At 40.0% G+C, this 25,504-nt stretch overlaps 1 protein-coding gene across 35 annotated transcripts in view; it reads left to right on the top strand.

Moving 5' to 3' along the window:
• The window catches only part of LPAR1 (lysophosphatidic acid receptor 1), a 352,881-nt gene that overhangs the window by 293,057 nt on the left and 34,320 nt on the right, over positions 1–25,504 (top strand). For all 35 annotated transcript variants that reach the window (XM_049636698.1, XM_049636707.1, XM_049636689.1 and 32 more), the window contains one exon: positions 2,902–3,649. In XM_049636698.1, the coding sequence (XP_049492655.1) occupies positions 2,902–3,649 (748 nt within the window). The remainder of the gene's footprint in view (positions 1–2,901; positions 3,650–25,504) is intronic.

Below are 25,504 nucleotides of genomic sequence, written 5' to 3'. Positions count from 1 at the left end.
TTCTCTCTTTCTCTCTTTCTCTCTTTCTCTCTTTCTCTCTTTCTCTCCTCTCCTCTATTTTCCCCTCCCCTCCCCTCCCCTCCCCTGTCCTTCCCTTCCCTTCCCTTCCCTTCCCTTCCCTCCCCTCCCCTCCCCTCCCCTCCCCTCCCCTCCTCTCCTTTCCTTTCCTTTCCTGGCAGAAACTAAACTTACTTGAATGTAGATAGGAAAGATTAAGGGGAGAGGGAGAGAAGGAGGAGTGAGGGGGAGATACAAGGAGGAGAAAGGAAACAATTTATAGAACAAAGTTCTTGAAATAGTAGGAACACATAACACTTGGATGATAAAAGGCATACTCCTTCCATTGTAACAGAAGGAGAAAGGATGGATTCTTCACTAGGTCTTTTTTTGGTGGGAGAAGGGTGAAGGAGTCCCAGTCTGATGATTTCTGTTTTCCTCCTGTGGCAATTGCTGTGAAAAGAGGGAAGATGGGACTCAAAAGAGAACAGTGGGTGAGCTTAAGTTAGTCACTATGGAGAAAGTAGAGAATAACAATTAGGGAGAAAAACAGACTTCTTGTGCTACTGAAGTCTCAGATGAGGTTAGACTTATGAATTTATGTCAGAACCAATCTGCCAGATGTGTTGATTTTCTCTAACATTGCTCAGAAGCCTTGCTGTCAGTGTGGAAGTGGCAACCAACTGCACTCATCCAAGACTGGGGTTGCTCCAAGAAATTGTTGTGGAAGTACATCCAGGCAAGTAGATTAAAAGAGAAAGGTCTCTTCTTCCTTATCTGAAGTTACACAATTCAAGAAGGGCCGAAAACTGAAGATTTTTTCAAAAGTCACCTAGTGGCAAAGCCTGCTCAGAATGAATTTATGTGAGGCTATTTATAACCTTTATTTATCAAATTTGTATATATTCATGCATTTTGCTTTAGAAAATAATGTGTGTGATTATGGAATGATGCTCTAAATTTTGTGTGGATGTTACATCATCTAAGGGTGATCTACTGTGTACCTGTTCTTAAAACCAGACAAATTTTGAATTCTGAAGGCTATCTGACCTCAGAATCTTCAAGAAGGGAATGTGTTCCTGTGTTAGCAATAAAGAGGCTGAAGCATACTATGAAATCTAAGCCATATAAAGAAAAAAGGGGAGATGGGGAGGGTAATCCATTAGGGAAAGGTAGGATGCTTAAGGAAATAGATGACTTTGAAGAACTGATGTATTTGGGATCAAATGAGAAAATTGGAAGAATGGGAAGTGTGGTCAGTAATCAAATGTATAATTTATTTCCAAAGGGAGACAGTTCTGAGTGGTCACAAAGTGCAGGGTGTAACCATGGGAATGGGCAGCTGAGTTGTAATGGAATAGAACGTCATTAGAGATGAGGTCAAGAAACTGAGAGGCAAGAAAATTAGATGAAATAGCCAGAGTACTGGCAAGATTTGGGGTGGAATGGGACACTGCAAGCCAGGTTCTCAGATCTCCAGTGAACAAAACTTTTGGAAGGTACATCAGATACCAAAATGTGTAAGACAAGGTCTTCTTTCCTTTCTTGGATGACAATCTCCTTAAGAAACAGGTGATAAATAACAATGCACGTGGTAAGTGTAATGACAGAAACATGATCTAAGAGCTATTAAAGTCTAAATAAGAGGCTTTAAATGTCTGGACAAGTCAGAAGACTAACCATTTAATAAGCCTTTCACACTGTTCCAGAATGTTCAGCGTTCGGTAAACATTTATGCGCAACCTGTAGATATTCAGTGGAACATTTGGTCAAAGATGGTGGTTGAAACTGTCGTATTTGCTAAGTCATTTATTAAACGTACAAGATAACAAAAAAGGATGTGAGCTGTCTTAAATAATTTCTGATTCTAGGAGTCTCGGAAAAACTGAAGGCTTCAGGCAAAGTAATTTATTCTTTTTGATGTGTAGTTTTCTCATGTCTCCTTTAGGCTACTTTATCTAATTTTGTTTCAGTAGTTTTATTGACTACCTATATTCTGTTATAAACTTGTTCAGTCCTTTTTTTGGATTCAAGTGAGTATAATTAATAAATGAATATATTCTAATTGATGTTGCAAAATAAGAAAAGACCCAATAAAACATGATCACTTCACATTTTAGAAAAACCTGAAGCACGCTTCACTTTTTGTAGAGCAGTGTCAAAATGTCAACTGCTCTTTGGAGGTTACATCAGGTAACATGTTTCTTATGTGCTCCAAAAAGAAAAACGTCCTCCAACGTCATAGATTGGTTGACAAATGCTATTCTGGGGATAGGGAGTCATGGGGGTAGACAGTGCTGACCACAGGAATGTCGAACAGCAAATGCTGGCTTTGGGCTAAGAAGCTTTGATGCAGAGTGACCTCTTTGAAATGTTGGTGCTGATGGTCTTTGTGGGGACTTGCATTACAAAATGTTTGTTACAGATGGAACATACAATGTGAGAACAGAAATGAAGAATAATAGGGCAATAATACCCTATCTGTAAACCAACTATGTTTATAGATTCCCTAAATAACAGGTCAAAATAGGTTTCACTATGGTAAATATTCCAATTGCAATTCTCTGCAAAGTTTTCATCTGTCTCATGTATTTTAAGCAAGATTTCTGGGCCATGCGGCTTTTCTAGTAGACTTCAATGACATACAGCCACCAAGCACAGACCTTGTCATTTTTTTAACTCCAACGGTCTTTAATCTTGAGGGCAGTAATACAGTGAAAAGCCTTGGGGTTTCAACATAATAATAGAATGTTATGCAGGGTCAGATTTTCAAATTCTTTGCAAGAATTATATAGAAATAAATTTTTTTTTTTTTTTCCACATTTACCATACTATATGTCTTTAAATTTGGATCTGTGGTTTCTTCTTTCTTTCTTTTTCATCTTTTTTCCCCTTCTCTTTTAGTTCACAGCCATGAATGAACCACAGTGCTTCTACAATGAGTCCATTGCCTTCTTTTATAACCGGAGTGGAAAGTATCTTGCCACAGAATGGAACACAGTCAGCAAGCTGGTGATGGGACTTGGAATCACTGTTTGTATCTTCATAATGTTGGCCAACCTACTGGTCATGGTAGCAATCTATGTCAACCGCCGCTTCCATTTTCCTATTTATTACTTAATGGCTAATCTGGCTGCTGCAGACTTCTTTGCTGGGTTGGCTTACTTCTACCTAATGTTCAACACGGGACCCAATACTCGGAGACTGACTGTCAGCACGTGGCTTCTCCGCCAGGGCCTAATTGACACCAGCCTGACAGCGTCCGTGGCCAACTTACTGGCTATCGCAATTGAGAGGCACATTACGGTTTTCCGCATGCAGCTCCACACACGGATGAGCAACCGGCGGGTAGTGGTGGTGATTGTGGTCATCTGGACTATGGCCATCGTTATGGGCGCTATACCCAGTGTGGGCTGGAACTGCATCTGTGACATTGAGAATTGTTCCAACATGGCGCCCCTCTACAGTGACTCTTACTTAGTCTTCTGGGCCATTTTCAACTTGGTGACCTTTGTCGTAATGGTGGTTCTCTATGCTCATATCTTTGGTTATGTTCGCCAGAGGACTATGAGAATGTCTCGGCATAGTTCTGGACCCCGGCGGAATCGGGATACCATGATGAGTCTTCTGAAGACTGTCGTCATTGTGCTTGGTAAGTTTTGTCTCGACTGTTAAACTTACTGTGTGGATTTTCAGTGTCTTAACATACACCATATTAATTTAGGATAATGGTAGACAACAAATGAGCATCACCAGGTGTGTGTGTATATTCAGGAATTACAAGGGGATGAGGCCCTTTATAGCAAATGTCTGTGGTGAAGTCAGCACACAAGTCTTTTTATAATTACAGAATTGGTGTTAGGGAAATGTCTCAGTGGTGTGCTAAATGATGATGATGTGAAAGGGGCCATGAGTGAGTTTCGCTATCAAATATTGAAAATACCAGCTTTCAAAAGGTTTCCATACAGCCCAAATTATGTTACTTTTGCCTTGTGGTCTTTTAATTATAGGTTTTCAGATAGAAAGTGCTTTTATGTAATATGCATATGCTTTCATGTGTAGTCATTTTTATGAGGCCATTTCTAAATAAGTTATCTTTCACATTCTGTAGTTGTTGCTACATACATGGAGGTAAACGTATCAAGGTTTTATATAGGTTTGCTGCACAAAATGGATTGGAATTAATAGCATTCTATGACCATCTTTGTAAAAACTTATGTTTTATTCATTGATTTTGTTTTTAGTGGTGGAAATTAATTCATATTTCAAGGTGAAGAGCAAGATTTTATTCTTTTATATACACTCAGATAACTTTTGCCTTTATTGTTTTTCTTAGATTTAAACTCATGGTAATGATCAGAGGAGTGTGTTTATTCATTTCTGTACTCAGAAAATAGTTCTGAGCACCTAATAAGTTCTAGGCCATGTGCTGACTCTTGGCACTGTACCCAAGAAGTGGACAGGCATAGGAAATTTCTTCTTCTTCTTTTTTTTTTAATGTTTATTTGTTTATTTTTGGGAGAGAGAGAGAGAGAGTGCATGTGCACAAGCATGCACAAGCGGGGGAGGGGCAGAGTGAGAAGGAGACACAGAATCCAAAGAAGGCTCCAGGCTCTGAGCTGTCAGTGCAGAGCCTGATGTGGGGCTTGAATCCATGAACTGTGAGATCATGACCTGAGCCAACGTGAGACACTTAACTAAGCCACCCGGGTGCCCCCAGAACATTTCTTTTTTTTTTTTTTAATGTTTATTTATTTTTGAGAGAGAGACAGAGAAAGAGTGTGAGCACAAGAGTGGCAGAGAAAGAGGGAGACACAGAATCCAAAGCAGGCTCCAGGCTCTGAGCTGTCAGCACAGAGCCTGAGGTGGGGCTTGAACCCACAAACCATGAGATCATGACCTGAGCTGAAGTCAGACCCTTAACTGACTGAGCCCCCGAGGCAGGCGCCCCTCAGAACATTTCTTTTTAAGCTTAGAGTACCTGTTTTAAAAGTTCACCCAGTGAGAATTTGTTTAAATAATTACCCTATTGAATTACATTTTCTCCATAGACTACATTCAAGCTAATGTGTGATCACAATTTGAAAACCTTTTTAAAAATCTTCAGCATTTCACCTTTTCCCACGGAAATTCAGTGGAAACTTCCTCTAATGCTCTTGCTTCAATTTGTAAAGCAGATTGAATGAATGTAACTTGGGATTGTGTGGCTTCTCTGAAACTCTGGGAGTTCTATTAATTTTAGTCACTGGAAAGAGGGCCCTAATTATGGCTAAATAAACTAGCATTCTGGTCGATGAACTAGTTCCATCTATTTTGGTGAAAGTGAACGCACCAAGGAGATCATATCTGAGTATCCTGCTTGTGACCCTTTGGTAGACCGGTAAGAACAGAAACAAAACCTTGACATTGCTGACACAATGCCCTGCAGACATGCCCTGTTTTAGTTTACCGTGGATGTTATTTTTGTGTGAAATTAAATAACATGAGATATTTTACTTCTGTCTTGATCAAATATTTATTTACTGATGTTCTGCATGTTGGCTGAAACTTCTCATGTGGGTGTACTTTTTCTATTATTATCTCAAGTGCTGCTTATAGGTCATAGAACCGCCGGTAACAAATGACCGCTGAACTTGGACTATGAACCTGCCAAGTTGTGTTTTAATTTTGCCCTTTGTATAATGCCTTGCCCATTCTGGTATGTAGTAAGCTTTAATGATTCATATAGAATTAACTTTTATGCCTCATTGGATTATTTTACAGGTTAAACGAGAGGTTTTTTTTTCGAGAGTTTACGGGGCAACAATTTCAGTGTAGATCTGCCCTAAGTGCCCCTTCTGCCCCAGCATGCCAACCCCAAACATGAAAATAACAGAAATAATGTTGCCCTCTGAGGTTTAAACTAGTAGCTTCTACAAAGCTTGAATATGTGTAACTACCTCTGAAATAAATAGCATTATTTCTATAGGTGCATGATGGAAGAAATTTTAGAACATGGAAAACTCCAGGATGATAGCTGAAGAAATTTGGTGAAGCAAGATGTGTATGTGACTGTAATACAGGAAGGAGAAATTAAATAAATGGACTGTAGCCCTTTTGAGAAAAGCAGCGAGAATGAGAGAATGGGTGAGCTGTAGGGGATGGGTGGTTGCAAAGCTTAGAATAGAGAATTCACAGTCCTAAACAGTCAGATGTTTGCCAGGTGACGCCTGATACCATTCATACAATGTATTCCTCTGCTTGAATCCTGTGTAGTCATAACTATTTACATGGAAAGCATGGCTTGGTCTTCTAGACAGATCTAGTCTATTGGAAACTCTTCTCTTCGTGAATTAGCTTATCGACAGTCAGGCTTTGTGGGTGCACATTTGGTTTTTAACATCTGCCCTTTCTGCCAGATTGCCAGCTTTGTGATGGGGTTGTAATGATGTGTTGTCTGTTTCCTCCACATTACCTGTCCTAGTATCTGGCACAAAGGAGGTGCTTATTAAGGTGCGGATGAATGAATGAATGAATGTGGTACCAAACCAAGTTGTCGAACCTTCAGAACTGAGGACCAGAGAAGGTCAAGGGGGCTTCACTAAGTTAATGCCACTGTGGCAGAAGCCAGACCTAGCTACAATCCTGTCCCGTGCCTTCAAATCAAATACCGCAGCCTGGGAAGTGACTGGCCACAGTGGATGCTTAATAAAAAATGTGTTTATTTTACTTGCATTTACTGTGGAGATGATTAAGGTTTAATGACCTGTGTTAAAAACCTTCAGTTTCCATTTCACCATGTCAGAATGACCTCTGGGTTTCAGACCCGTTCAGTTTCCATGATCAACAGAAGGATGTGTTGGTCAGTAAGTCAGACTCTTAGGAGTCAACATAAAATAAAGATCTCTTTGAGATTTATCATAGCAATACCAGTAGCAATTTTTAAGCACCAGATTGCATATAAACGATTTTTAAAAATTTTTTTTAACTTTTATTTATTTTATTGAGACAGAGAGAGACAGAGCATGAACAGGGGAGGGTCAGAGAGAGAGGGAGACACAGAATCCAAAACAGGCTCCGGGCTCTGAGCTGTCGGCATAGAGCCCGATGCGGGGCTCAAACTCACAAACCGTGAGATCATGACCTGAGCCGAAGTCGGACGCTCAACCGACTGAGCCACCCAGGCGCCCCCATATAAACTATTTTGAATGAGTACCTGATCTTAACATTTTTATTTGTCAAAATCTTATATACCATTAATCATGTACCCAGCACTAGTCTACCTTAGAAATTAGTATTTGTAAAAAAAAAAAAAAAAACCAAAAACAAAAAAACCCCAAAAAAACCCTGCTGACTCTAAGTACAAGTAAGTATATGTTATATTCCAGAGGTAAAAACTGAGGTACAGAGAAGTTAGGTAATTTGCCCAAGGTCACACAGCTAGTTAAGGACAGGAGCTGGAATACATTTCAGACACTCTGGTTCCAGAGCCTGTGTGTGTGTGTGTGTGTGTGTGTGTGTGTGTGTGTGTGTGTTTACCTCCATACCATCCTGCCTCTCTATAATAAAAACAACTACCAGCACATGCTGTATTTTGTTATAAAGTTCCAATAGCACTGTGCTATTTAATTGAAACATTGTGATCCTGTTTGTTGCCATTGATACTTCCTAGCTATTTGTGTCTTCTTTCCTGGGGAGAAGAAAGCTTTAAGGGAACATTCCTTTCCTCCTTTTGCTTCCTCTAATGATGCTCATGGCTGTCATTTCATTAGATCCTTTCCACTGCTTGGCTTTGGAGTATCGGTAACTGACTGCTTCTGATTGAGGAAGTGTTTTGCTCAGGGTGTCGTTAACTTAAGGGTTCACAGTCCCAGTAAGAAGTCATGTAATCCTTCCCCAGCCTTGAATTCTCCCTACTTGACATTTTACCAAGAATTCCTTTTCAGTGTGTTCCACAGTTGAATCAGACTGGCAGTCAAGAAGTTCTACCTTATTTGACCACAGTCTATCTCGAGTTATAAGTCCTTGCCTTTCTTGCTGTATTCCTTGTGTGGACACTTGTGTGGGGGATAAGAAGAAAAGCGAAGAACCAGGATTTGGAAGGAGAATAGTGGTTGTTGTGTGGAGGTTTTTGCATCTTAGTCCTGGGACAGGGTAAGGGACCAAATAGAAATATATATAAATCCAGGTGGGGCTTGTCTCTTTGGGGAAGAAGAAGGAGCCCAGGTTTTCCTAGTTGGATCAATTCTGGCTGGAAATGATCACCACTGAAGCCAAATTACTACTCACTACCCGTGTCCACCGTGCCAGGGTCAGTGCTTGCACTGCTCTCCATCCACCTTTTAGAAAGTTGTATTTCCCCCGTTTTATACCGAGGGAACTGAGTTAGGATGGGGCAAATAACTTGCTCAAGGTCATTCATTTTATAAGTGGCAGAAGTGGAACTGAGCTGTAAGGTTGTTGTAGACCATGACCCATGACCCACAGGACACGGGCCCTCCACATATCGCATAAGAAGCTGTTCCTGGTGGTAATAATGGTGGTGGGCAGATGAGTTTAAGCCCATTGTTTTTTGCCCGCTCCGATGGAAGACAATGTAGCCAATATCCTGTTAGCAAATCTTTATGTACTTCTCAATTTAATGCAACAGACATGTTGAGTGCTAATAATGTGGTAAGGGATAAACAGACAAATATGGTAAGCACTGTCTTTACAGAGCTTCGGATGGAGTAGAGGACATAAAAAGCCGTGAAACATTGGGGTCCATGTGCTGGGAGAGGTCTGGGCAGAGTATCCCAGGTGACCTCCTGGAGGAGGCAATACCGAGCTGCGGTGTTGATGCATGTGGGGGAGCCTGCCATTCTGTAGGATGGGGGTGGAGGGGAAGCTGAGCAGTAGCAGGAGCAAAGCTCCTCACCTTGAACCGAAGTAGTCAGGTGTGATTAGCATACGGTGGGTGTGCTAGATGGAGTTTGGCCTGCAGAGTCAAAGCCTTCGTAACATACTAAGGCATCTAGGCTTCTGCCTGTAGGTGATCTGAGTTGGTGAGATTCACCAAGATTAAGAAGGCCAGTTCCTTACAGGGGTAACCATATAATTTATTGTCCAAACTGAGATGCTTTTGGTAGTGAAAACAGGCACTAACTAGTTGGGACACAGGGACAACAGGCCTAAACCAAGTCTGGTCAATGCCAGATGTGTGTCAGTCTACTTCATAGTTCTACTTTTTATCTGTTTATATTCTTTCTACATTTTCCTTTGGCTTTTTAAAATGCAGATTTCAATGCTGGATTTAATTCACTGCATAGATGGTAAAGAAGAACTTCTGTTTTTTGTTTTTTTTTTTTAAAGCAAGAATCTGTCCGGATTAGAATTTTAGAGCTGAAAGAGTCTTTGTAAATTACAAATAGTAAAAAACAGAACAAAACAAGCCCTACACTATCCGACTCCCTAATCTTACAAAAAACGAGACTGAGGCTCCCAAGTTAATTGAGAAATTTAGATCTGAGTTATCTGGTGGCCCAAACCAAGATTGAGGTTTGCCGACTTCCAGAAAGGTTCTATGCTTATTGCATATGCCTCCGTCTTGTTCAGTTGTCTTTATATTTTCTGTCATTTCCTTTCTTGTGAGCATCAGCATGTATTTATGTGGCTAGTGTTAGCATTGTGGCCATAAAGATACCTAGCACTCACGGAAAGGGTCCCCTTGAATCTGGCCTCATTATAACCACCTGGTAATCTCTCTAATGAAACTTTTGACAAAGTCACTGAAAACTGAATTACATGCACAGTATGTAGTCTTTACACATATTAGCATCCTGTCGGCTTTCTTAATAATAGCAATTGTATTGATTTTTCATTTATCTTGGTTTTTATCAAGTTTTGTTTGTAACCTGTAGTGTGTGTGTGTGTGTGTGTGTGTGTGTGTGTGTGTGTGTTCCCACTTAATATTCATTGAGGTGGATGTCTCTGGGATCTACTCCTGACTCTGCCATTAAACCATCTAGGTAATTCTAGGCAAGTTACTTTCTCTGTGCATTAATTTCTCTGTACCTTCATCTATAGGATTAAGTTGGCCAATTTGATTTCCAAGATTATTTACAGTTTTATATATTGACCTATAAATAAAACGATAAGGACATAATTACTGTGGATCAAGCATGTAGCGTTTTCTAGTAGAAAACACAGAAATAGAATTTAAATAATAGCAAGGGATTATGATTTTTCTTCATATCAGCCTCTTTAATAGTTAGCTTCAGACGTATATTCCCCATTTAAAGGAGTGGCACATTTATGGAAAATAATCTCAAATGGATTGATTTTGCTTTACTCTCCCATAGAGCACTCTGTGACAGGAAGAGAAGGCTTCCCAGCTGATCCCGTTGCTGGAGGAAAGGAGTGGATACAAGAGACTCTTATTCCTTGGCCGCTGGTGACCAGCTGCACATCCTGTTGCTCTGTAGGGGAACCAGAGCTGCCCCAAGTCTCCTCAGATCCCTGTGGCATCCCTGTTAAGACCTCTTTGAGGAAGAACCTAAGAGAATATTCATGAGAGCCCTGATTGTCTGGCCAGCCGTGAGGCTGGCTTGGCATCGTGGGTGTGGTCAGGAGGGACACCCTACAGAAGCCCCACAGTGCTGCCCAGACCCCAAATCCTGGGCCCTGGTCAGAAGCAAAAACAACTTTCAAATACCAGTTCTTTATACCCTTTTGTTGCCCAACTCCATTCAAATATTTTTACTCCGAAGAAACCTTTAAACAGAAACAAAAAACAAAAATACCACATGAACCTAACAGAGTTCCTTTTGAGGTGCGGACAGAGTGGCCAGAACATGAAGCTCTTTCTTATTTTAGGTCTGATTCAGACTTTGTATACCTGAGGCTCCTGTAAGTCCCCAGATGAATGCTGCACAGACATTTGTCCCTTTCATTAAGGATCTTAGAAGATGCAAGGATTCCTTGAACTGTGTGTGGTGACCATGGGGAATTGCTGTTACTTAGGGTTTGACAGTTTAGATCTGGAAGAAGATAGGCCAGAGTTTAGAATTCATGTTCTGACTCCTCTTTTAATAGTTTCATAACAATGAGTCAATGATTTCACCTCTCAGTTTCAGAATTAATAAAAGGATCGTAGGGCCTTTATCAAGTGATGGTGAGCACTGGATGAGCTGACTCATGTGAAGCTCACGTCGTGGCCCAGGGTCTGGCTCATGTAAAACGCTGACTAGGTGGTAGCTAATATCATCATTACTATTAGGTCTTGTCTGCACATGTACCCTCCCCTTTTGTCTCTTTCTTTCTGTCATACCCACCCTACCAGCATAGATACAATGGTAAAATTTGGTGGTTGAGCTAGTGTTTCCTGTTCATGACATGGTGTAAAAGTCGTACTGTGTTTTAGCAGCTGCCGGCTCCAATAATAGGCTGTACCTTTTATTCGCAGTGGCCTTTGCTTTTCCAAAGATACATCTGTGTTGTAGAATTGCCTCCATCTTCCTTCTTGAGCCTCAGCCCTGTGTATTGAAAGTCCTGTTCGCATCATTAGTAATGGCAAGTTTGACCTGATAACTCTCTGAAGATGATTAAACGGCATTAACCATTAAAATGAATTTTTAAATGGAACAGGCCACTTTGTCAGTATCTATTAGAAAGGGTCATCAGTTCCTTCAGATGGACCTTCTGTGCTTAGGGTACAACTGGTAGCCCAGCCACCATTTAGGGCACCATTCTGTTTGCTTTTGGTCTGCAATGAAGGACCAAGTCTGGCATAAATGGAAGAATGGCCAGGGGATGGGGTCATGACATCTTATTGCTGTTCCCCAGTCATCTCCAGCTTTAGAGAGTGACCAGCTATGATTCCTTTAGTGGGGGCCACCATCACTGTTTGCCTGGAAAGAAAAGGATAAAGGGTATTTGGCTACTTTCCTAATCTCTTAACATCTACTTCACCAATCTCCTTGGAATATCATTATGGACATTCCATGATGGCAGGACTATATCTTATTTGCCAGCACCTAGAACAGGGCCTAGAATTTAGCAAACTCTAGATATTTGTTGAATGAGTAAGTGAAATGTACCTTTTATTCCAAATAGAATTTTACCAGCTTCCCTGATAATAATAGAAATATACCTGTATACCTTAAAATCCAGTGTAATTTAATACTGAGTCTCATTCAAAGTAGCATTTATTATAAGGTAATTATAATAAGGCAGTTCCACATCCTGCCTGTCAAGGACGTTTTTTTAGGCCAAGTTTCAGCGTGAGCTTATTAATAATAGTTTATTTTGTCAGCAAACATGTATTGAGTGTCCTCTGTTAAGGAGTAGGGATGCAAAGATCAGTGAAGATATGGACCCTATTCTCAAGGAGTTCTCATTTTAGTAGATCATGATAGATCATTTAAATAAATACAATAAAGTATTATAAATAAAATAAGCAAGGTGCTATAGGAATGCTGTCTTCTGATTGGGCAATGTCAGGAAAGACTTCATGATGGTGATTAGGAATTCTGTCTTAGATAATGTGTAGGAATTTGCCATGTGAACCCAGGCAAAGAAATAATTTCTATTAGATATTGTTGGTACCCTGTTGGATTAAATATTCAGTCACCTCCTTATATACTGCGATTAATATGTCACTTAGATATGACAATAACCCCTGTTAGGTGTGCAAATCTCCTGGGGGTGGGAAGGAAATCTTGCATAATTTTAAGACAATATTGTGCTTATCATTTTTTGCCTACATTTTGCACTGGTACAATACATTCTTTTTCTTTTTTTTTTAATTGACTGCAGTTAGCAGTTTCTCATTGAATTGGTTGTAAAGGAAATGAGTTTAACTGATTAACTATAAGGAAAGGGATGAAATTCTATATGTGCAAATTAACATCCTATGGGAAGTAAGAAGGGCTGTGTAGTGACATGTATGTTTCAGGACCTGAAAGATTATTGCCAGGAAATGTTGACACCTACCACTTACAATAAACACACATGTGTGCATGGGAATTACCAAATTTAGCAAATAAAAATAATTGTACAGGACATACTAACAAAAGTACTCATTGTTTATCTGAAATTCCAGTTGAACTGGGCATCATATATTTTATCCGGCAACCCCAGCACACATCAGCGGTGGGTGGGAAATAAAGCATTTTAGATGCCTGTCAACTCTCTCTACATAGATTTTTCTCTTTGTCTTACATGTTTCCATATTATCTTGGCGATCAATTTAAGTTTACAAAGGGTTCCACTGATTCAATATTTCTGAGTTTTATTTTGAGTTGTCTAGAAATGGACATATCTGGCTTATAGAATCTTATATTTATTTCTCAGAATTTATGTATGCTTATGAACAGGCAAAGTGGTATATACATCCAGTTCAAAACTGGATCATTCTCTCCTTTTACATATGGTTTGTCACGCTCTTTGAAAAAAGTATTTTAACAAAGTTTGTTTTTCCGTATAAACAAAAGTGTTTTTTTTCTCTTGTGTTTGTACCTTTGATATTTTTTCCTTTGAGGTCTAAATTACAGCCTTATGCCTCCAAGAAGCTACTTTTTATTCATGTATTTTAGCGAAGATGATAGTGTCTAGACTGAGTGCGGTCATGGCTTTACTTAAACCCTGGCAGGTCTCCTCCGCCAATAGAGGAGTCATTGTGATGATCCAAAGCAAATAAGAAGTTCTAATAGGGTGACACAGCAATAACAGGGTCTTTTTGAAGAAGTGGGATTTAATCTGGCATCGGGAGACTGGAAATTCATGGCTTCACCTATTCATCCTGCCCAAGCAGACCTCTGTTGACACAAAGGACGCTGCATTTTAAGTAGGGTTTTCCATGAGTTCATTCTAAATGGGTATTTCTGCACTTCAGAAAAGCTTCTCTTCATGCTACAGGCGTGAATTCATTCGCTCGAGTTATTTTCCTTTCTTTTGGGAGAGGGAAGATACACTTAGGAGCCCAGCCTTACAGGACCTGCCCAGGAAACTGATGAAGTGAAAAGTTGACAGGCTTTCGCTGCAGCCAGCAAGTGATTCACCATATTATGCTGGAGGGATTTGCTTTGCTAACCTTGCTGAGCACGTGGTGCCCTGGAACGCTCTTTTGTATATTGCTATCCCCACCACCCCTCCCCCTTGCCCAAAAGGAAAAGCCAGACCATAAATTGAGGAGCTGGAATCAGCGAGTGAACAAAAACAGAAGTTTGTATTTTGGACATCCTACAAAGTACATATGTAATGATCAAATACACAGAACTTGTAGAGATTAGAAACACTAGCTTTATTTAATTTGGCAAATGCTAAAGTCTTGGTGGGCGTAGGGGGCAAGAAAAGATGTTTTCATAAAAAGACATTTCCAAGGTACCATGCATATAGTCTAGCATATTTGCAAGTACCACTACATAACAGTTTATTTAAAATGCAAGAGGATTCTGTGGGAACTAAATTGGAGGAGTACATCTAACAGTAGTGTAGATTATTACATTGCTGGGCAAAGATGATAAGACTGCTATAATTCTATAATGGAATTTCTTAACATTGTAGCCTAATCTGATTTGGTCCTGTCACTTTTCAAGTGAGAAATTTGTCGCTAACGCCTACATAAATTTAAAAGACATTAGGAGCAGGAACAGAAAAAATTAGAAACAGAATTAGAAAATACATTCATTTAGGGTGCCTGTGTGGCTCAGTCAGTTAATCGTCTGACTTCTGCTCAGGTCATGATCTCACAGTTTGTGGGTTCGAGCTGTGCTGACAGCTCGGAGCCTGGAGCCTGCTTCAGATTCTGTGTCTCGCTTGCTCTCTCCCCCTCCCCTGCTCATGCTCTGTCAGTCTCTCAAAAATCAATAAACATTAAAACAATACATTTATATGTTGATCTGTCTATATAATACTTTACGTAGTAAGTGATCTATTAAAATATGTTACATATCCAATGTGTTGTGCCTCAGCAATCAGACTTACAGCTTTACTGATAGCGTTGCATGTAACTGTATTACTCAGTAATTTATTGAGGTTATGGGATATTTTGACCCATTGTTTTATGTAGAACTCAAAAAAATTTTTGTACTGTCTTTATAGATATTTAAATCAGAATTAGAGTAACATTTAACTTTTGTTGAGAAGGTATTTTCTGGAGTATATATTACTAATCTATTTTTTTTTTAAATTTTTTTTTTTAACATTTATTTTATTTTTGAGACAGAGAGAGAGCATGAATGGGGTAGGGTCAGAGAGAGGGAGACACAGAATCTGAAACAGGCTCCAGGCTCTGAGCTGTCAGCACAGAGCCTGACGCGGGGCTCGAACTCACGGACTACGAGATCATGACCTGAGCCGAAGTCGGACGCTTAACCGACCGAGCCACCCAGGCGCCCCTATTACTAATCTATTTTAATTCTTTCAATGATGTAATATTTGTCATAGTTAAGACATTTCTAGTTTGCTATATTTTTGTTCAGATTTAATGTAACTGAAATTTTCATGAGAATCAAATATGTTTGTATAGATTGTAAAATGAATTTATCAGTTTTTTTTTTTTTTTGGGACATCTCAGATTGTAACAAATGTCTGCTATTGTGAGTTTTCATTTTTCCTCTCATGTTGACTTTACCTTGGCCTTACTTTATAGCTAAATTTTATCAAAAGTATTTGATTCGGAGGGGTTAATTAGTAATAAGTGTTATTAGGGTTTGGGTTTAATTTTATTTTTAATCAGGCTTTTCTACCAATTTTAACTTTTCATGAGTCAGTATTTATGGTTTTGTTTAAAAAAAAAAAGATGGTTAACATTTGAGAGCTTACTAGTCATCAAAACTCATTAAATCCTACTGCTTTGCCCCAAATATACATAATATAAAAATTTCAAGCAAGAATCTTAATCTCTCTGAACTTCAATTCCCTCATCTGGCAAATATGGATAATATATTTTTGTGAAGATCATATATGATAATGATTGTGAAAACTCTTTTTTATAGGGGCTGTCACATAAATGTAAGTGATGAATGTTTTTGCAGCTGCTGCTGATAGAGCAGCGAGCAAAAAAAAGTTTGGAATGCTAGGCAAGAAATGTGATGTCGTGTGGTTGCAAAGGCGTTAACTATATTCTGACTTCGAATTTGCCACTTACTTTGGGCAGTCCACTTAACCTTTATGATAGTTTCTTCATCTGTACCCTGAAGGGCTTCGCTATGTCAGTGTCTCTCCACGTGTGGTCCAAGGACCACCCGCGTGTGAATCACGTGGGATGCTGTGGAACAGGCTGATGGCTGGGCCCCAGCCTAGACCTACTGAGGCAGAATCCCTGTGGTGGCATCCAGGCATCCAGTTTAGTTACACAGACCTGGCATTAAACCTGTCCTTGCTCATCTCCAAAATCTATTTTCCACTTTTCCTACTAAAATGGACACGTTATGGGTACCACTTACACATGCGTTAGGACTGGCGATTACCCCCACACTTGTGTATTTGTACACTTGCTTTGTGAAAGATAGAATGAGACGAAGGTAAAGGGAGTTGGAGTTAGGGAGAAAACGTATTACTAAGATAAGATTCTTGGCCCTTGAAAAGTTTAAAGAAAATTGTTCTTTTTGCACTAAGTAGACTGTATTCTCAAAATACGTGGAATAACCACACTAATTATTGTCACCCAAGGAAAATATGCCACCTTTAATTTAATGACTGAAAATGCATTTTAATGGCTTATTATGAAAATCCCTTGAGAAATCATGGCACATTGAAGATTTTTTCAGATAGGCATGTAATTTTCTATTCTAAGGAAAAACTTTTTTTCTCCCCAAAAGAGGAGGTAAGGCAACCATGTTTGTTTTTTTTGGTGGGGGGTGTTTAACCTGATGCAGTTGTGTATGTCTTCATGGAGACCTTTACAGAGAAGGACAAATCAATCACTTAGTTGTTCATGGGCAAAAAAAAAAGTTTTCTCCCCCCCCCCCCCCCCAGTCCTTCATTTTATTCTGGAAGTAGTATGGCATAAAGAGCTTGGGATTTGGATTGATATGCACATGAGTTAAAAATCCCGGTTCAGCTGACATATAAGCTTGGACCTTGAGCAACATATTTGACCTTTCAGAGCTTTTGTTCTCTATCTATGATTGGAGAGAGTGTTACTTATCACTCTCTCCTCAAAAGGGGAGGTTATTTTGAGAATTAAATGAGATAGGTTAAGTGCTTAGAATGTTGTCTGGCACCTGTTTGAGTGAACGTGAAGTTCTCATGCTTTACCTATTGTTCTGCATTCATGAAAGTTCCACCTGTGAGTGGTTGAAATTGTTTGAACTGTTTCCCCAGCATGGTCATTCCTTGGATCCATTCAGCCACTTTTATAGGTCTGTATTATCGTTAGTGGCATTTTCCCACTATCTGCCCATAGAAATGGAGCTGAGGGTGATATATGGGGATTCAGGCCATTAGTTTGTGCATTCATCTATCCATGTATCTCTTAATTATTCATTCAACCAATGAATGTAGAATCCTAGAAACTTGGTGTGGAATGAGCCTTACAAAGATCATGGTATTCACACTCTTCTTCTGAAGCTGGAAGGACGCATGGTCTTTCAGCCTCTGCTCAACCATCTTGGATATGCGGAACACTCTGATGTCTCTAGAAACCAGACTGTGTTTGGATAAAGATGGAGGGTTACAGATATTTACCCACAGTCTGGGGTGGAACTATTTTCTAGGGTGCCACTTACTAGATCTAGTTATTTCTCTTTAGTGCTATAGAGAACACTGCAATTATTTACAAACCAATTGAGCTCAAGTGACCTATATTGCCTTTTGTGTGTTGGCATAACAAATACCAAAATGCATAATCCCCACTCATTTACCAGTATGACCCAACTACAAGGACGGGAGTAAGGCTGATAATAGATACAGTTACAAAGCTAATAGGGCCCTACCATCCTGAAGCCTGGTAGGAAAGATGCCACGTGTATACAGATGATTATTGTAAAAGGCACGAGGTAACAAAAATACCAAAAAAAAAAAAAGTTCAGTAACACTATCTAAAAATTGAGAGAAGGAAGAGAATTCTATCGGTAGGATATATCAGGAAAACTTTCTGTAAAAGAGGTTTTTGAGCGTTACAGTGTAAGTGATGATGTAGGAATGGGGTGTTGTTGGACTACATTTACCTCTGTAGGTACTGAATCCCTTTTAATATTTATGACTTTTTTCTTGATCACCAAAGTAATACATACCCATTGGGAGGAAAAGAGAAGAAAAGAAAATGAAAACATTAAAATTAAGAAAATTTGGAATTCTAAACCATTTGGAGAAAACCCAAAGTATTAAAATGAAAACGCTGTTTCTTTCCAATCCTTTGTTATAATGAATACTTTACAATTGAGATTATACAGTACATACAGTTTTGTTGCACAACTTAAAAAAATACCCTGTGCTCGTTAATGCCATTAAGTAATCTTTGAAAAGATTATTGAAGTATAACTAACGTACAGTGTTCTATTAGTTTTTAGGTGTACAATATAGTGATTCAACTATTCATTACTCAGCACTCATCAAGATAAGTGCATTCTTTTTTTTAAGTTTATTTATTTATTTTGAGAGGGAGAGCATCTGCGTGCGTGAGCAGGAGAGGGGGAGGGGCAGAGAGAGAAGGAAGCAGGCTCCACGCTGTCAGTGCAGAGCCTGACTCGGTCTTGATCTCATGAACCATAAGATCATGACCTCAGCCATTATCAAAAGTTGGATGCTTAACTAACTGAGCCACCCAGGCACCCCAAGATACGTGTATTCTCTTAATCCCCCTTATTTCACCCATCCCCCACCTGTGTCCCCTCTGGCAACCACCATTCTCAGTATTTAAGAGTTTGTTTTTCTGTGTCTTTTTTTCCTTTTTCATTGTTTTATTTTTTTAATTTCAGATATGAATAAAGTCACAGGGTATTTGTCTTTCTGACTTACTTCAGTTAGCATTATACCCTCTAGGTCTATCCATGTTATTGCAAATGGCAAGATTCATTCTTTTTTATGGCTGAGTAATATTTCTGTGTGTGTGTGTGTGTGTGTGTGTGTGTGTGTGTACATTCATCTCTCAGTGGACACTGTGTGTGTGTGTGTACATTCATCTCTCAGTGGACACTTGAATTGTTTCCATGATTTGGCTATTATAAATAATGCTGCAATAAACGTAGCAGTGCATATATCTTTTCACATTAGTGTGTTCCTTGGGTAAATACCCAGTGATGAAATTAGTGGCTTATATGGTAGTTATATTTTCAATTTTTTGAGAAACCTCCAGACGGTTTTCCACAGTGGCTCCACCAGAGTACTTCTGACGACCAGCCCGTGAGGGTTTCTTTTCCTTCACACCCTCTCCAACACTTGTTATTTTTTGTAATCTTTATTTGAGTCATTCTGACAGGTTTAAGGTGATAATATCTCATTGAGGTTTTGATCTGCATCTTCCTGATGATTAGTGGTGTTGAGCATCTTTTCATGTGTCTTGTGGATCATTTGTATGAAAACACGAGTTATCTACACAGACTTCAGACATCCCAAATGATAGATCAGGGGGCATTTAGGTTTTCTCTCCCTCTTTCTCTTTGCTATGATAAATAACACTGAGATAAATATTATCTAATGTGAATCTTAACTCTCCTCACTGAGACTTTCTGAATCTTGATTATTTAATGTTCTCCATGAAGTATGTACCAATTTACATTCTTACACAAAGGAATGAGAATACTTTGTTACATTCGTGCCAGGATTTGGATGGCTTTTTTTCTTTTTCTCTCAATGGTGCCATGTTGCAACCATTTGCGTTATTTTTATTCGTAAGGACAGACATGAGCAAGCCTCGAAAAGCGATGGGTGCTTTTCCAGGACTGAGAAACTAAGAGTAAACAAAAATAGGAATGCATTTAATAGTTAAATATCTGTACTGCTTTAAAGCACTTTGTTCCATGTGAAGGTCTAATGTGTATTTATTTCTTTAGAAACCGAAAGGCCTAACAACTGAACAGTAGAGCGCAGGGATAATAGTGTTACCTCTGAAGTGCCAACTGCCTGGATTCCAACCCTAGTCCTACCCCATAGCATTGTCAACTTGGGCCGTGTATTCAGTTGCCCCATGCTTTTGTTTCCTTGTCTGTATAACAAGAGGTAGGGCGGAAACAGAAAAGCCTCAGAAGATTAAGATGATTGCATAAGATGCCAGGATTGTAAGTACTTGGTAGATACTATTATAAAATACGTAACTTGGTGTTTGGATAGAATGATCATACTGCTGTGTCGAAACTGAAAGTCCCTGGATTAATCCTTATTGTTGTGCCTCTTCATTCATTACATTGTGAAGAGGAGGACGAGAAGGATCGGGACCTATTGTGCATCCAGGACTCAGTGGGACAGGTTTTCCTTGGACTGGGTGTGGCCTTCCTCACAAGGGATCCTGAACGTCTCTGAAAACAGCTCAATTCTGAGATCCCCCACTTTTCTGTCTTCCTGAGATAACTTTAGTCCCTAATGCAGAGGTTCCCATAAATTCTCAGTGTCCTTATTTCCATTTTTTCGGTGCCAAATAAATACATAAGAGTTTAATTGATGAAGCAGTTAAGTCAACTCAATAAGTGCGCAGTTCCTAATAATGTAGCAGACATTTTGTAAAACAGCAACAAAAAAATAAATTGAAAGAAAGATCACTTTTATCTAATTCCTAACCGCAACTACGAAGGGCTGTGTGTGCCTTTTGGGCACTGTACAACTTAGAACTTGGACTCAGATCAAATATTGCCATCCTCATTTCCTGTTTCACAGTGAGTTTTAGGCAACATTTGATTTTTATCATAGCAGACAATATCGCAAAAGCGTGTCACAGAAAGGAATTTAATGCCATCTAATGTTGAAACGGTGAACTACTTCGAGCTGGCAGTTTTCACATGGTTTCTCGCAGATGCTGAATGTCACTGATGCCCTCGAACTTAAAATATCTGGCAGTGCTCTTTTTAAATCAAGCGTGGAACCCTAAGGTGCCTTGGGGGCACAGTTTGGGAACCAGGGCCTTACTGTATTTCTGTTTTTTGGTTTCACTTTACTTTTGTTTTCTTCTGGGTAGTTGCCTCCTCTTGTTCCCTAGTTCCTGTTTTTATTTATTTCTTGGTTCTAGCTGCCTCATTTCCTTCCTCTTTGCATAGGGCCATTCTCCGTCTAGTCTCCATCAAGCAGCGGCAGTCTCTGTGGCTGCTCCAGGACCTTTGCAGCCCTAGACGCAGCCCTGGAGGTCCCATTATGGTTTTGTAGCTTGCCGTAGATCAGCTCTAAATCTTACAGGACTTTTTCAGTTCACAACTCCAGGGAGCGTCCTTTCCACCGTAGGCTGCCTAAATGGTATGCCAGTGATGTGGCTTATCTTTAAGTGTCCGTCTGTGGCGCTCTCCCATGGATAGGCCCCCACACCAGACCTCCCAGCTCATCAGGGGCAGTCTCTGTTTCATACCGACAACTGCTCAGACCACATCTCCCTGCTGCTGTTCCGGGCCTGAAAATGTATTGGAAGATGTATTTGAAACATTCGAGTGGTTAACTGTGGGCTCTGAATTAGACTGCTTGCTTTTGTGTCCTGGGTTTACCGCTTACTGCTCAATTTCCTGAAACTCCATATTCCTCATCTATAAAATGGAGATAATAATAGGTCTTAATTCATGTGAGAACCAAATGAAGAAATGCATTAGTGCTCTTAGTGCGGTGCCTCACATTAACGAATGTTATTAAAGCACTTACTAAATGTTAACTGTTAACTTGTTTTTTCTGTCAGGAACTAGAAATTCACTCAAATATTTTAATTTTTGTTAGGAATAACGTAACAAACCACTCATTTTTTAATGTTTGATTGATTGAGTTTTTGAGAGAGAGACACTGCGTGAGCAGGGGAGGACCAGAGAGAGAGAGAGAGGCAGGGAGTCCTAGAATCTGATGCAGGCTCCAGGCTCTGAGCTGTCAGCACAGAGCCCGACGCAGGGCTCGAACTCAAGAGCTGTGAGATCATGACCTGAACTGAAGTCAGATGCTTAACCCACTGAGCGACCCCAAACCACTTATTTTTTTAAATTTAATGTCTGTCTCTGCCAGTTTATGAGAGAAAGCATCAATTATTAAAATGAAGAAGCCCTTGACGTTCTTATAACATTTGGTTTAGATGAACTAACGTGTCTTCATAAACCTATATAATCTCTTAAGATTCTCATGACATTATACATGTATGCCTCATAGGTTTGACAGTGCAACTAATATCATTCCCATTTTAGAGGTGATAAAACTGAGTCTCAAGAGACTATGGGAATTGCTGAAGGTAACTCACTGCTTGGAGTCTACACCCTCACTCAGGATTCGTAATTTCAGAACTAGCACCCCATACTTGCTATGTGGCTACCTTTTAATATTTCAAAAGTTAAAAATGAAAAAGGAAGGAAGGGAAAAAAAGGGAAGGAAGAAAGGAAAGGAAAAGTGGCTGTTACTCTTTGATTTTTGTAAACAATGAAAATTTGCCATTTCTGTGTCCAGTACACCTCAGCGTGGAAGTGGTTTCAATTGGCGTATAAGAATCACAACAGTTTGAAAGAACGTAGTCAGTACTTTGTTGCCAGAAATAATTCCAAAAGAGAAAATGCTTGGCCTTTGAACTGCATACCAAAAACTTGTATTCACCACACAAAAAATATATAATACTAGAATTTTTAAGTTCAGTTTCTGATCATCAGAAAAATGCTTCCGAAAAAGAGACAAACATCGTCCTCCCCCTCTTTTTTTCTTTTTCCCAAATGTTCATAAGCCTAACCCTTTAACCCATACTAGAGCCACTGCTGCCTGACTGCTTTTTGGGCACAGTGGCACGGAAATACATCATTGGGGTATAATTTTGCACAGAGCAGAGAGAACATGGTATTTATGGAACTGGGCCTTGGCTGGGTAGCCTGGTGGAAGGCTGTGTTTTGATTTCAGTGTTCAAATAGAAGTGAAACCTAGGCTCCTCCTTTCAGGTCTGTAGGAAGCTTGCTGGTTCCATGTTTGTTTGGTAGTTTTCATGTCCCAGTGGCAGGGGAGGGAGAAGGAATGGTCTTCTAGCTCCAGGCTTGAAGTCCTTGACCTGAATGTGCTGAATCACTGTAACAATCTGAAAATGGAGCTTGATTCTCTGCTGGCTGACTAGAAAATTGTGGAGGCCGCAGGCTGGCCAGGCTAAACATTTCCGGGCCCTACTGGAGGCAGATTTCTTTAGGCAAGTAAGCGCTGAATCCTCCCAAGGACACCATGCGGTGGTCTTCAGCCAAGCATCACGGGCATGGTGGCAGCAGCTTTAATTTAAGTATCTGAAACATTTAATGTGGGAGAGGTTGGCTAAGGATGCTGTGGACAGTTAAGAGTCTTGATGCTTATTTTAAAAGCATCATTATATTAAAATACAATAATGCTTATTTTTTAAAACAAGCATCAAGGCTATAAAAAAAAATATAAGTGATATATATCTAGCAACTCTTGAGGAAAAAAGAGTCTGAAGTCTCCATTCCCCCCCTTTTTTTTTTGTTTAGTTAATACTATAAACAATTCCCATACAAACTATCTTTTTTAACAAATAGTTTTAAAGGCTTGTTTATTTATTTTGAGAGAGTGAGCAGGGGAGGGGCAGAGAGAGAGAGAGAGAGAGAGAGAGAGAGAGAGAGAGACTCCCATGCAGGCTCTGTGCTGTCGGCACAGAGCCCAACATTGGGCTTAAATGCATGAACCGTGAGATCATGACCTGAGCTGAAACCAAGAGTCGGACACTTAACCTACTGGGCTACCCAGGCAGCCCCCAGACTGACTATCTTTAGATGTTGGATTTGTTTTCTGTGCTGCATAACAGATTGCCACAAACTTGGTGGTAAAACACCCATTTATTATCTCCGTTTCTGCAGGTCAGAATTCCAGGCACGCCTTAGTGGGTTCTGTGCTCAGGGTCCCACCAGGCTGAAATCAGCATGTTGGCTGGGCCCTGTTCTCATAGCAGGGCTAGACTAGGGCAGGATCTGCTTGCAAAAGCCCTCAGGTGGTTGGCAGCACGCATTTCTTTGTGTCTGCAGATTTCACAGCAGCTTGCTTCTTTCAAGTCAGCAAGGAAGAGAGAGAGAGCGTCTCCGTTGCTTCCATTCTAGTCTCTGGCCTCTAGATTCTTTTTTAAAAGAGCTTACTTGATTAGGTCCAACGGACCCGGGATAATCTCCTTTTTGATCAACTTAAAGTCAGTTTAATCACATCTGAAAATCCCTTCACCTTTGTCATATAATAGAACCTGCTCAACTTCTATAACCATTGCCATATTCAGTTTGTTAGAAGCAAGTTACAGGCTCTTCCCACACACAGGGGGAGGGCACTATAGGAGGGTATGACTCATTGGGGGTCACTTAGGGAGTGTAGCCACCATGGATGTGCATGTGTTTTAATACGATTACAGCAGAAGAAAAAAGGAATCATTGTTGGGGTGCCTGGGTAGCTCAGTCGGTTAAGCGTCCCACTTCAGCTCAGGTCATGATCGTGAGGTCTGTGAGTTCAAGCCCTGCTTTGGGCTCTGAGCTGTCATAAGAGCTCAGAGCCTGGAGTCTGCTTCAGATTCTGTGTCTTCCTCCCTCTCTGCTCCTCACCTGCTTGCACTCTGTCTTTTTCTCTCTCAAAAAAATAAGCATTAAAGAAATTTTTTAAAACAATCAGTGTTATTGAATGAAAGACTAAAGGACGTTATGTATTTAAGTCTACATTTGAAAAAAAAATATTTACACCAGAACTATATGCCTTTCCTTAAAGAATGCGTCCATAAACACTTCCATCTTGAAGTTTTCTTTGCCTCTGGCTGCTGAGACATTACTCTTAACTGGTTCTCTTGCCTCTTGCTGCTTTCCTTCACATGAACATCTTCCACTCTGTTTGATTTTGAAATGCCACACCTCTAACCTGACAGTTGCCTTTATCCACCTACCTCTAGGGGACCTAGAAGTCTTACACCCCAACCACTCACTTCCTGAGCACAGGGGCACGGAAACAGCTAATCACAGTGTAACTGCACGACTCTGTTGGGGTCCGGTTGTAATCTGAGTGTCAGATGAAAGGCCTGTGGGGTGACAGACATGAGGCTCATTTGGACCTCGCTGTTTAAAAGAGAAATGAAAATTCATTTTCTCCCTTTTGGTCTCTAGGAGACATGCTGGTTCCATTCATGCCGGGTGGTTTTTATGTTCTAATAGCAGGATTCTATAAACAGTCTTACAGACGTGTGCAAAGTGTGTGCCTGTGTTTGTTTACACTTTGTGGGGAGAAAAAAGAATTTAAGACAGCTTAAAAAGATGCGTACCATTCAGAGGACAAAGTTTAAAAATAAGCAAGCAAAAGAGAAAGGGAAGACGATATGCCAGAAAGTGACACGGAGTCAGATAAGGACATGCTTTCTGGCAGTTCATGCAGACATAAACACAAAAAGATTCATGATTTGGTGGCCATATGGTAAAATCAGAAGAAATAGCTTCTC

Source organism: Panthera uncia, chromosome D4 (assembly GCF_023721935.1).
Source record: "Panthera uncia isolate 11264 chromosome D4, Puncia_PCG_1.0, whole genome shotgun sequence".
In the NCBI taxonomy this organism is placed as follows: Eukaryota; Metazoa; Chordata; class Mammalia; order Carnivora; family Felidae; genus Panthera; species Panthera uncia.
The sequence above is the reverse complement of the archived record's forward strand: the minus strand, read 5'-3'. Positions and strand labels throughout refer to the sequence as shown.